Source organism: Pseudopipra pipra, chromosome 3, assembly GCF_036250125.1.
Source record: "Pseudopipra pipra isolate bDixPip1 chromosome 3, bDixPip1.hap1, whole genome shotgun sequence".
Classification (NCBI taxonomy): Eukaryota; Metazoa; Chordata; class Aves; order Passeriformes; family Pipridae; genus Pseudopipra; species Pseudopipra pipra.
Window position 1 is genome coordinate 57,856,510 of NC_087551.1, and position 12,803 is coordinate 57,869,312.

The 12,803-nt window shown below is 45.8% G+C and overlaps 2 protein-coding genes across 2 annotated transcripts in view; both read right to left on the bottom strand.

The window, feature by feature from the left end:
• Window positions 1-742: 742 nt before the first annotated feature.
• SLC35D3 (solute carrier family 35 member D3) lies at window positions 743-5,996 on the bottom strand. The gene is made up of 2 exons (XM_064649378.1): window positions 5,472-5,996; window positions 743-4,338 (listed from the first exon to the last, which is right to left on the bottom strand). The coding sequence occupies exons 1-2, from the start codon at window positions 5,905-5,907 to the stop codon at window positions 3,512-3,514; spliced, it is 1,263 nt and encodes a 420-aa protein (XP_064505448.1). The 5' UTR covers window positions 5,908-5,996; the 3' UTR covers window positions 743-3,511.
• A 3,854-nt stretch (window positions 5,997-9,850) lies between these two features.
• PEX7 (peroxisomal biogenesis factor 7) overlaps window positions 9,851-12,803 on the bottom strand; it is a 44,706-nt gene continuing 41,753 nt past the window's right edge. Inside the window, exon 10 of the mRNA XM_064649424.1 lies at window positions 9,851-12,535. Within this exon, the coding sequence (XP_064505494.1) occupies window positions 12,467-12,535 (69 nt within the window). The 3' untranslated portion in view covers window positions 9,851-12,466. The remainder of the gene's footprint in view (window positions 12,536-12,803) is intronic.

Consider the following 12,803-nt stretch of genomic DNA (forward strand, 5'->3'; position numbering starts at 1 on the left):
CCTATTGCATGTGTATTTGTGCGCATGTCTGTGCGTCTACCTGAAGATCTAAGAGTGCTATAGCAGGTGTTACTCGAGGATATGTTGACACTGAAATTCATGTTTATTCTCAAAGCGGTCATTGTGCATCAGGTTCATTTATTATCTGGTAACAAGGACAGTTTCTTTCTCTAAATCAACCTGGAGGCACATTTGTGTGGAGCTCTATGATGAATTCGGTAATAATCACCAACTGCAGCCTGCTCTGACACAACTCAGTTTCAGCCACAGGCTCATTATGTACCTTTCATTTGAAGCAAAAAGATAAAAGTTAATGCTTAAGTCATCTCCTAGGGTTGCCATGTGACATAGCTGGTAATACAAATACTTAACATTGATAAATAAATTAATATTAAGTTATTTTATAATACAGTGACTTTATAATAGAACTATTAATTATGAGCATCATCTTACTTTTATTTATTCTAAAGTTACAGCAGTTACGCCAGTGACACTAAATCATTTTAAATAGGTAACCAAAGAAATCACTGCTGAGAACCACAGAAACTTCAAGCTGTACAGAGGGTCCAGCACTTCAAATTCCTGTATTCCTTTTTTCTGTTCTTAGTCCCTCTGTCCATAACAGTATTTATAGCATGTGGTCACATGTTGAGAAAACTTGGATGGTATAAAGGCACAAGAATAACTATAAATGAACCAAAAATGAGCACCCTGGAGTAGCAACAATAAGAAAACCAGAAGGCTTTTGGAAAGCAATGCATTTTATTCCCACATCTCATTCTGCAGTCTTCCGCTGATGCCATTAAAATACCTCAGCACGAGGCAGTATTTTTATTTTATTGTGTGACAGCGTCTGTTACTGAAAAAGTGGATTGCATTTGCCAAATTCCCATTTTAATTTAGGGAATTTACATGTATAAACAGAATACAATATAATCACATTTTTGATCATACATGCAAATGTACAACATTGTAACAGCAGCTTTTTTAATAATCAAAACTGTTTGAATTTCCACAGATTCCTAAGAATAATTCAACAACAGTAAGTGGCAAAACATTTACTCCCCCTGAGAAAAATTCCTGAAACAGGAGTCCAGGGGAAGAGCTTCATACAGCACATGTCAAACATGGGAGTGTGCACTACAGGATCTAAGACTTGTATCCAGGTGGTAAAAAGATCCACATTTTTTGTGGACAGAAAACACTGAGCACAGTGAGGACAGATTAGAAACGTGGGTTTCTCTCCAGCCATCTGTATGATTACAATGCAGTTCAATATCATAATGAGTCCAGTAATAACAGCAACTATAATTCATAGGCACAAGTGTCTTTAGTCTAGGATGCATTTGAAAAACTAACAAAAGCCCTATTATATTAGCCTAGAAACAATAAATAGTGCTTTTATTGAAAACATCCCATATGGAGCTTGTACGGAAAGTAAATGTATTTTGGCATCCAGCCAACGTCTCTCAACTCTCAAACACAAACTATACACAACCTGTGATGTACAGATCTCCATGCCCTGTCCTCCAGCTCAGCAGCTACAGGCTTTTAGCCTAAATGTCTTTATGGACATCTCTTTCAAAATCCATGGGTGATGCCAGGTCAGCCAGCTTCTGCACTGGCTCAGAAAACATCATGTCACAGCACCTGATGTATCTGCCTGCATTTATTGACAAGAATCTAAAGCTCCCCCAGAGAGCAGTTTTGCAAATATTCCCTGCTGGGCAAATTGCTCACATTGGACTCCAGTGCTGAATGTGCTGTGAGCTAATGCTGCCTGCTCAGCTTGAGAGAGCATTGGACTAGGCACAGATTAATTAGGGCTGTGGGAATAATTGATTTTCAGTTCAGTGGCTTAATAAATTATAATAAATAATTATTAACAACAACAATAACAATATTAAATACAACAACAACAAACTTGGTTCATTTTTTCAGGAGATGATAATAGCTTGTTTCAGTCTGTGGTCAAGATGGCCCCAATGGCCATGACACCCTTTTGGGATGAGAAATACTGAGTGTCCAATCTTTTCTCTCTCTAGTCTGAGCAAAGGTTTCACGCAAGTACCTCCACCTACCAAAAGGATATCCCCAGGCTAAGAAACACTCGAACATTTGTTTCCATGGTCCTTTCAGTTAAACAGACGTGTGACAAAATATTACCACATTCACCAGAGGCCTCACTGAAGTGACTGCTTCACGCTTTCCACAGGAGCACTTGAGTGGCTGGGGGTAGAGGCAGCTCTGTCCCTCACAGCCCACAGGGACAGTGTGGGCACTGGGGAGCTGCTTCTACGAAAGCCATGGACATCCTGGTGCTGAGCACACTGAGCATCCTGACCCACAAGCGCTCAGCCATGGGATCTGCTGGAGCACACTGCAGCTCTCGCCTGCCTGTCCACGCTTCCTTCCACTGGACAACACAGCACAGGGACAGCAAGGGCTCATATGCACAAAGCCATGTACCAACACACGGCCAGGATATAGAAGCACTGTCCTGCAAAAGCATCCCTGGGAACTCCGGAGAGTTGGTGTCCCCAGTTCTGCTATCAGCCTCTACTTATGAAAGAATGGATGGAGAGGATTCCTAGGTTCCGGCCCAGGCTCTGATTCACCTGACTTTAGGGTACAAGGAGGGATGACAGAAGGCACACACTTTGTCCCTAATTTTTTTATAGCCATCTCAAATCCAATCAACACATAACATTTCCAAACTCTTTTATCTGAGTCAAGCTAATATTCCAAATGCTATGTGTAGTTAAAGCTCATAGATAAACATCCTTCTTTTGCTAATCAAAGCTTCTTAGATGTTCAGATCTGGTTCTGCTTTCATGTACACCACCACAAGTCAAAAGTACTTATACCGAAGACACAAAGTACCCAATTTAAACCAGGTCCAAGTCTCAGCCTGGAGAGTTTCAATTCTTCAGTTAAGAGGGTGATTTTATGCCAATATAACTTAACTGGTACAACCTCTAGCTCTGCTGCAATCGTATTGACATAGAGGAGCACAAAAAAGTACAGTTAATAGGAGTCTATATTGTAGGAATATATTTATATAGAGTACCTATAATTGGATGGATATAGACATAGAAGCACATTGACAGAGCCTCCGAATGTGTTAAAATCACAAGGCTCCAGACACAAGCTAAGCTCTAGGCCACTGCTGTGTCACTGGCACTGCCGACTAACTCAATGGTACTGATGTCCCTCATAGCCCAGGCTGCTGGGCAAGCACCCCATGACTTCCCATTACCCAACTCTCTCTCTGTGTCTGCAGCAGAGGACTCCACACCTTAGCTGAGGTGGGACTAAAGTGATGTACTGAAAGCAGCTGAAAGCAAGCCCAAAGCATGAGCAAACTATGACCTTTTGCTTTTTGACAATGAGGTAAAGTCATCCTGCATGATTTGGATTTGTAAGCGTTGATGTAAAATGTATGCTCTGCCTTTCCCCTGTACAGAGAACCAGGTGTCTGTCCTCAAGAAACAGTTTTCAAACCTGCTTTTTAAGGGTTTGGTAGCTCTTCATTTTCTATCAAATAATCCTTCTTTATATAATTAGCACCCCTCACCAACCTCCATACTCCAAGATAGGCTTCTTTCAGTGAGCTCCTGTTCACTTCTTGTGTGATGGTGAATTTTCCCTGGAGCACAGGTGCCTTGGCAGACTTCTCAGTGATGTCCTTCTCTTCCTCTCCGCTCTGGTTGTCCCCTGTGGCTGATCCTTCCACTGGTGCTTCCTCAGCCCCCTTCCCCTGGGAAACTGCCTCCATGGCAAACAGAGCTTGGTCCCCAGCCTGCCTTTTCCCCTCTTCTCTAGCTTCTTTCTCCAGGTCCTCATAATTGCTCTGCCGTCTGGTCTCAAGGTACTTGGCCACGCAGTAAATGACAGACCCCAAGGTATTGACCACAACACCAGCTATAAATAATCTTGTGGGCTCCACATCATTGAATGCCACCATGCCTACCGTGATGGTGGCTATACTCTTCACCACCCCTACGAAGCTGGTGGTCACAGCTGAGTTAATGTAAGTGCAGTGAAGGGTGGTAAAGTTCATGGCACAGCTAATCAGGACACAGGCAATAAAGATGCATACCATGGCAGGGTCCTTCCACCCTGGGAAGGACCAGACATTGATGGAATCCATGCTGGCAAAGGAGCAGATGATGAGAAAAGGTGTGGCCGAAACAGCAATGGCGTACTGTGCTGTCAGGGGTCCATATTCACTGTCTACACTGGTTTTCTGAATGAGCACCAGGTAGGCAGCATGTATCAGCACAGCCAGCACGCCTGTCACATAGCCCATGGCATCCCCAGTCAGGTCACCAGCTCCTGTCAGGAGAGTCACAGAGAGAAATAAGCATGCGTTTTGCATGTGAGACAGAAAGAGAGCACTGTTTTGGACTAGAGGAATATTTAGGAAATAGACATCATTGCACTTTCCATAACTCCTAGGACTTGTCATGCTTGTCCCAAGGCTGGACACACTTGCCTCTCAGCAGATATCTCATTTTCTTTTTTTTCAAGCTGCAAACCTACTGAATGTCTTTCATGCCCCCCCTAAATCCCACAGTCAAAATCAGATTGTTTTCTCCCTTTTGTGAAGACACTGTGGGAGATTTGTAGCTGAAACCGCACATACACACAGCAACCCTGAACGTCCTCTTGCCAGCGCAGACACTTGCCAGCTCTGGCTGGCCAGGTTGCCTGCCCTCCAACTCACTGGCCATTCTGCACCCTCTAGCAACAGACCCCTGTGGGGTCCCTGAAGCGAGACCTTCCCTTCTGAGCCCCATCTGACCTCTTTGCATATTAAACTATTCATTGTGCGTGTGCTCTGTTCCCTGGGACAGCCCTCAGGAGCGCTGCCAGGCCACAGAGTGCCAGCTTTGCTTCCTAGCCCACCTACACCTCGGCTGGAAAGCAACATGGGTCCTCCTGGCCTCAGAGGGTTGCAGCTGACCCCTAAGCTTGCATCTACCCCTGTAAGACTGCACTTACTGCAGTAGAGCTGCAGTTGCCCCCATGGGCTTGTAGTTGCCCCCAGAACATTACATCTAGCCCTGTAGGTGTACCCACTTCCCATAAGACTACACATCCCTCCATAAGGTTGCACCTTCCCTAGAAAGGAACCACAGGTTTACACCGACCCCCATAAGGATGCACCTATCTCCACATGCACCGAGCCCTGCAAGAATGTACCAATCATCCATCCCTGCAAGGCTGCACCTGCCCCCGTGGGGTCGCAGCTGTCCCCCCCGGACTGCACACCACCCGTATCCTCACGTCTTTCCCCCCGCCGTCCTCCTCGTCCCGACCCAAACCCGAGCCGGAGCGGCCGTGGCTGCCGCTGCAGAGGCGGCGGCCCCGTCGGGGCGCTCCACGGCCCGGCCGCTCGCCCCGTCTCGCCGCATCCCGGTCCGCCCCGTCCCCCTCGGTGCGGTCGCGGCCGCGGTCGCACTCACCGGCCAGGGCGGCGCCGCAGGTGGTGATGAGGACTGCGACGAGGACGCCGGGCGAGGGCATGCCGTCGCGGAGCACCAGGGCGCCGGTGACGAGGGTGACGAGGGGCAGGCAGCGCTTGAAGACGACGTACATGGGGAGGCTGAGGCCGCGCAGGGACCAGAGGGTGAGGGTGGACTGCAGGGTGGCCAAGGCAGCCACGGCGGCGAAGGGGCGCGCCAGGCGGAGCCCGAAGGGCGGCAGCGCCGCCAGCCCCCGCCGCCGCAGCGCCTCCAGCCCCAGCGCCGCCGCCGCGCTGCTGAGGCACTGCAGCAGCGTCAGGAAAGCGAAGTGGTAGCGGGCCAGCAGGAACTTCAGCAGGATGTTCAGCGAGCCCGAGCAGAGCCCGTGCGCCACCGCCACCGCGACGCCCCGCGCCCGGCCCCGCCACCGGAGCATCCTCCCCGCGTACGGCCCCGCCGCCAGGGCCCGCGGTTCTGCCGCCCGCCCGGCCACCCGCCCGGCCACCCGCCGCGGCGGCGGCGCGGGGGGACGGGGCCGAGCGGAGGCGGGGGGCGGGCGGAGGCAGGACGCGCTCCCGGCAGGGCAGCCACCCCCCCACGACGTGCACCCCCCGCGCCGCCCCCTACGTGTCCTCCCTCCTCCACGTGCCCCCTCCCGTCCCCCGTGTCTACCCCCGCCATCCCCAGGGTGTCTGCGCCGCCGCTCTCGGTGTCCTCCATCCCGCCCTCCCCGCCCTCGGTGTCCCCCCAGCTTCGCCCCGCGGTGTCTCCCGGAGCACGCCTGGCTCAGTGGGAGTGGGAAAGACCCCCCGCCGCCCGCAAGCCCTCCCGAACCCGGTCGGGTGTAGGAGGGAGTGCAGCGGTAGCGGGCACCGCGGTGCTTTCCCCCCGGGGATAACTGCAGGGTGCCCGCAGCTCCGCGGCGGAGTGCCTCTGGCCCCAAAATAACGTGGAAGACCCGTCGGAAACCTCACGTCTCTCGGAGCGGGGAGATCAGTGCAGCTTCCCCTCCGCGTGCACAAGCAGGAGGGTACCGCTTCTTTTTCCTCAAAATTATACGGCCTTCCAGGAAAAAGCATGCATCGAGCATACCGGCAACATTCGTCCCGTAGCCTCCGTTTCCCCGCGTCGGGGTCCCGGCCGCGCCCGGCTTGTCCAAGGGAACCCCTTCTCAGGCAGGGGACGTCGGAGAGAGGGGATCGGCTGCTAAGAAAGCAGGAAGAACCGGGTTCTTGCAGGGGGATTTTCCTTGAGAAGTCACTAAAAACTGGCAACCACACAAAGTCTTTGATGTTTTAAACCATCGTAAAGTTTAAATAAGCTGACTCTTTCTCTCGACTTGCCAGATTAAGGTTTTAATAAGAGACTGCAATAGACCACCTCGATTCTGAGGAAAAGCAAAAGCAGTTGTCTCTACCAGTCTCCAGAAGTGTCAGGCAATGCAAGGGAATTAAAAACTATACTTCTATTCAGAGCTGCCTTATAATCTTGAGCCTTCTTTTAACATTATACGTTAGGTTTCTCTCACTAGTAAGAATGCCTTTCACCCATGAATATGACATTAGCAAAATTATTCTTTATTTTAAACAAAACCAGCCTCCCGCCTCTTCATGGGAACAGTATTAGGAAGAGCCAGCTTGGGAGAAAATGGCACACTTGATACCCAAAGCTTGTTTTCAGAAGACTTGCCATAAAAAGATTGGGGCAGATCCTGACAAGGATTGCCAGCTCTTGAGGGCTTGTACAGAACTTTGCACAAGCACCCCATGCATTTCATCAGTATTAAAAAGGCATAACTATTTTCTGTGAGTTTTCTGCAGAAAAATACTGTATTTCAGTCTTAGTTCATTTCCCAGACCTCACTAGATATCCCCAGCTTCCAAAGCCAGCTGTCCTTCTTCCCAGCCATTTCCCTGGAAACTCTTGTTTGGTGTTAGGTAAGACCTGTAGCAATCACAGGAAAGCGGTGCTGATGCCAACAGTTCCCAGCAAGAGTAGGGCAGGTGTTTGGAATGCCAAGCAAGCGAGTGTGCACTAAATGAGCACGCTAGTATGGAGGAGTGGCAAAAAGAGCACACGGGACCCACAGCACTGGTCTCTTTGTCTGAGCCGGGAGCAGCTGTGTATGCCCAGGATTAGTGCTGGGCACAGTAATGAGCTCTCAGTGGTCACAGAGATCAGTCACACCAAAGAGGATGTGTTACAAATTTTCTGGGTTAGAACTAGCAGTGGAGCTGGTACAGGCAGGGGAAAGGAGGCAGGGCAAGGTTTATAAAATGAAACAAAGTACACAATTGAGTATGAGTGTCTGAAGATGAAAATTGGTAATGAGGGAAAGGAAACCATAGGTACTGGAGTCCAAGTCTGGCTTCAGAACCCACTGAAGAAATGTGCCAACACATTTACACCAGCCTCCATTTGGACTCACCCTGAGCCCACATGCAGCACAATGTAAAGGAACGTGTGGATCACCGTGACAGTGTTTGCACATGGGAGGAAAAAGGCTCCTTCTGCCAAATGAGTGCAGATGGAAAAAATATCTAATTGTTCTTTCTGGAAATACTCTAGTAATCTGGACTCCACCTAAGCATAACCTCTGGAAGAAAAAATTCAGTCCCCTCCCCAGTGAATTTACTGCTAGAGAAGTGAGTCTCTTGACATTGCAGAGTATCAGGCTGCGAATCTGCTTTGGGGACTTCATACTTCTCTGACAGAAACAGAAAAACAAACAGAAGCATAAAAATTTTAACAGACTATCTCACTTGTAAGGAATCTGGAATGATCATCTAGTCCAACTACCTGACCAGTTCAGGGCTGACCAAAAATTAAATCGTGTTGTTAAGGGCATTATCCAAATGCCTCTTGCACACTGATAGGCTTGGGACATTTTTCTAGGAAGCCTGTTCCAGTGTTTGACTACCCTTTTGGTAAGAAAATGCTTCCTAATGTCCAGTCTGAACCTCCTCTGGTGTGTCTTTGAACCATTCCCATGCATCCTATCACTGTATCCAAAGAAGAAGAGATCAGCACCTCCCTCTCACTTGCCCTCCTCAGGAAGTGGCAGAGAGTGATGAGGTCACGCCTCAGTCTCCTTTTCTCCAAACCAGACATGCCCAAAGTCCTCAGCCTCTCCTCACAGGATATGCCTTCCAACCCTTTCACCAGCTTTGCAGTCCTCTTCTGGACACATTCAAGGACCTTCACATCCTTCTTACATTGTGGTGCCCAGAACTGCATAGAGTACTCAAGGTGAGGCTGCATCAATGCTGAATTTGGAAACTCAAGTGTCCAAGTACCACTTTTGGTACTCATCTGTGTTGCAAGGGCAGCATCTCTTGCAACATCTCTCATGGTATTGCTAATATTAGTCTTGTGTATAGATAGCAAAGGGAGGTGGAGGGGAAGCTGTTGTCCCTTGCCGAACCATCCCCTTTCAACACGGATTCAGGCCAGAATCAGTACTAGTCTCCCATGGCCTCTCCACCACTCCAGAGTCAGAAAAAATGTCTTTTCCTGCACTTCAGTGGGAAGGAATTGGATAAAGCAACAGAGAAACATCATTTGATGTGACACTGCAGTGAAGGTACTTCCCCTACACTAACTGTTCTGGTGCCCAGAGAACAATGGGTACTTACTTCGTAAGTTGACTCTTTTACACAACTTTGGCCTAGCAGTGGGGCACAGATCATAGTCATGAATAGCTCTGTGGTTCTTTATCCTAAAGAGATGATTATGGTGCCTTAACTCTAATCCTTTAATGGAAATTATGGTCAGTTTTGCATTTCACCTAAGTACAATGAGTGAGAAGAAAAAAAATGTCTGGAGCAAACTGGTGTCTTCCTAAGGGCAGAGGGTTTTTTAAAACGGCTTCTTGGATGAAAATGGTAAAGATCTATACAAAATGTTTAATGGACAATTTGCTTTGACCATGAGGTCTCCTGGGGAAGCATTGTGCAGAGTTGTATCCATTCCCTATCCCACAACCCCGAGCACATTCAAAGCTGAGCAGTACTACTGAAAGGTGTTAGTACACTCGTGCTTATGCAGCAAAATCTGAGGCCAGCACTGTACTTGGCTAGAAGAAAGAGATCACTTCTTCACTGTCACATACTCTGCACAAGCAGACACAAAGAATCATTTAAGATAGCTTTCCTTTGTCAAAAGGCAGACCTGATGGGACATACAGCTGGGAAAAGTTGCATAAAGTATGGTCCCTAGAAGTACAGAGGAAAAATGTGACCATCACCCAGTATTCATACAAGAGATAAACCATGATTACAGTGCTCTACTTACAAGATACTTTCAGTATCTTTCTCCGCATTTACTTTTTGATTGACATTTCTTAATTGGGGAAGTGAACACAAGAGTATAGCCAAAGATACTGTGTGCAATTAATTTAATAGCATTATAGAACAACAAATCCACTCTTTAATCCACTCTTTAAGAACTTGGTTAATCAGTATATTTCTTGAACCAAAGAGAAACCCACAGACTCCAAAAAACCAAAATCTTCCACAGGAGCAAGTTTAAAAGTAGAACATGTTACATCTTTTAGATTGTTGTCATTAAACAATGTTTCAGTAGACAAAAAAAAAAAAAGATTGGAAGCTAATATTTTGGTCATAAAATAAAAATTATTTCTTTAAAACAACTATAGCAAATATTCCCTGAGAATTAAGAATCAGCAATAACTATTGCCAGATTGGTTTTTTTCTTTTACAGTGCAGAAATGTTACAGCGCATTCTCTCCATTCAAAGACCACACAGGAAGACTAAAGGCCACAGTTTTTATTTACTGTGTGCATCTTCTGGACGTGCTCATCTTTCAAGAGAATTAAATCTGGATGCAGCAACCCTCAGCACTGAAGCTAACTAGACATGAGGGGAGAGAAGGCAGTTGAGGAAAGGTTTAATCTATGTGCTAAGTGTGCATGTTCAGAATTCCATTATTTTTTCCCCTGCACTAGGTTTTCTAAATTTTCCCTTACAACTATGCTATGGCAGCATTCTGGAATATCCCACTCCCTCTGTCCCCCCAGAAACATGCATATAAAATACACACCCACCACCAAAATGTTCCAGTTTGACAAGTAAGCTGAAGTCAAAGCAGAAAAGTGAGATAAAACAGAAGAGTGGAGTAACTATTGAAGTTGAAATAATCAATTTTAATGCCTGAAATTAGATTTTATGGCCCATGGTACTGCTGAAAGCTGCATGCAGCACAGCTTTATTGCTGCATTATTCCTCAGCACAAAGAATTAAAGTGCAGTAAATGTTGGGGATTTGGTGCAGCACAATGTTACAAAAAAAAAGAAAATCAACTTTTTGTTATTAATTCAGCTCAAAAAGATGGTATTTTGGGGGCAGTTTGTACTGACTCAGAAAAATACAAGATCCTATTGGGATCCAAATTATCTGTTGTAGAAGAAAGTTTCTCCCTGTCCTGTCCTATACATCAAATCAATACATGAATGTCTCCCTGTGGATACCTGCCAGTTCCCCAGCTCCTTCCCCAAGATAGAAGAATCATTCTTTCCCTGCAACTTCAGGTCTTAGCTCAGCTGAATTCTTCCTTTCATTGCCTCAAAGCATCCAGCAGATCTGGAAGTGTCTGCTATTGCTTGATCTATGAGTGGTGCAACCCAGAAGTGTACAGCATTCATTAACAGCAGACTATGAAAACCTGACCAAAGATCTGCAAAGACCTGACCTGCAAAGAGTCTTTTGATGGTAATGATAGTTGACGTGGGTTAACAGCAGAAGGGAGACGGCTTTAAGAAGGTAAAAAAAAAAAAAAAAGGCTAGCAGTAAACCAAGAGAGAAGCCTAACATATACCAATGAGCACTGCAGTACTACCACAGTTGTATCCTAAAAGACTATTCAAAGGTGACTGGGGAAGCGTAACAACTGAACATCTCTATTTGCCTGAGAAAACTTAGATGAAAATACCAGCATGTGGGCTGAGAACTCAAACCAGGAATGCGAAGTATTCAACGTACCTATAACATGTTGGGTATATTATAATATGTGTAATAGTTTGGCCACGCTGGATCTGCTATGTTTATGTCATGTAGTTAATCTGCGCATATATATATATATATAGGTTCAGTTGGTCTGGACATCAGCTCTCCCTTTGGCTGAGCTGTCAGCGGTCCAGAAACACTGAATATATGGTCACATTCCTCTTCTACTTCTTGGAAAAACTTCCTAAATGAAAATAAAAGACAAGTCTAATAGAAGAGATGGCTGCCCTATCTCAAAATCTTGAGGACTGTCATCCAATTAGTTTTGTATATATTTCATTTTTTTCCTAAGCATTTTCTCTATTATCGGAGTATCTTTCTAAATAACTTCATCAACCGTTTTACTCAAGAAGATCTAACAGAAAAAAAATATGAAAATAATCTTTATCATCTTTTTGAAGCAGCAATCAGAAAGGTCAAATGAATCAGCTGGCTATAAACTACGACATTTACTGTCAATCAAGAATATTCATCATATTGCAAAAGAAAATAATGCAACATGAGTCACAGCAAAACATATAAATGCATCTGAGTGATACAAACTTTACAGTGAAAAAAGCCTTTATTTTCTTTTCTTTTTTTCCCCCTTTCTTTTCTTTTCTACAGTGACATTATCAAAATACACTGCCAGTTACTTTTATTCTTTGTAACGAACAAGAAGATTCAGGCCTCTGCTCTCATCATTAGCCAGACAGATCACAAAACTGCATTGGTGATTTGACTCTAAAGACACCACTCATATCCTGCTATGGCCACTCTTCAGCCATTCAGTGGCTGTTGAACATTTTGCTAGTTCAAGTACTACCCGTACAGTAAACCAAGCCCTAAAATCTCCACATGTTTAAGTGCACAACACTCCATTCAAGCAGTTTTACTTAAAAAGAGACACTAAGATTAGTGATACAGTTGACACTTTAGCACAAGTCTGAAAGAGAGAAAGGTTCCTGGTGTGTGAGATCATCACTTTTCCTCTAAACAGGAACTGCCAGACATGATGGAGTATAGATCTTGACCAGTTCGTCCCAAGCACAGTCCACCACCTACAAAGCAAACGAATTCTGTTTAGATCCTTCATAAGTGCCATTTTTACAAAAAACAGAGGGAACTTAGAAGAATTTAATGCATATTGTGGAGTTAATACCAGTCAGTACTCTGATTTACAATGCTTCAGAATTATATAATAATGAGATGGGTTTTGTTTTTTTAAAACTTTGTCTTAACTTTACAAAGGTGCATGAAAATTAACAACTTCCTCTTTTTCATACTCCTCATGAGGAAAGCCAGGAAATCTTTGGGTTTGAACTGATT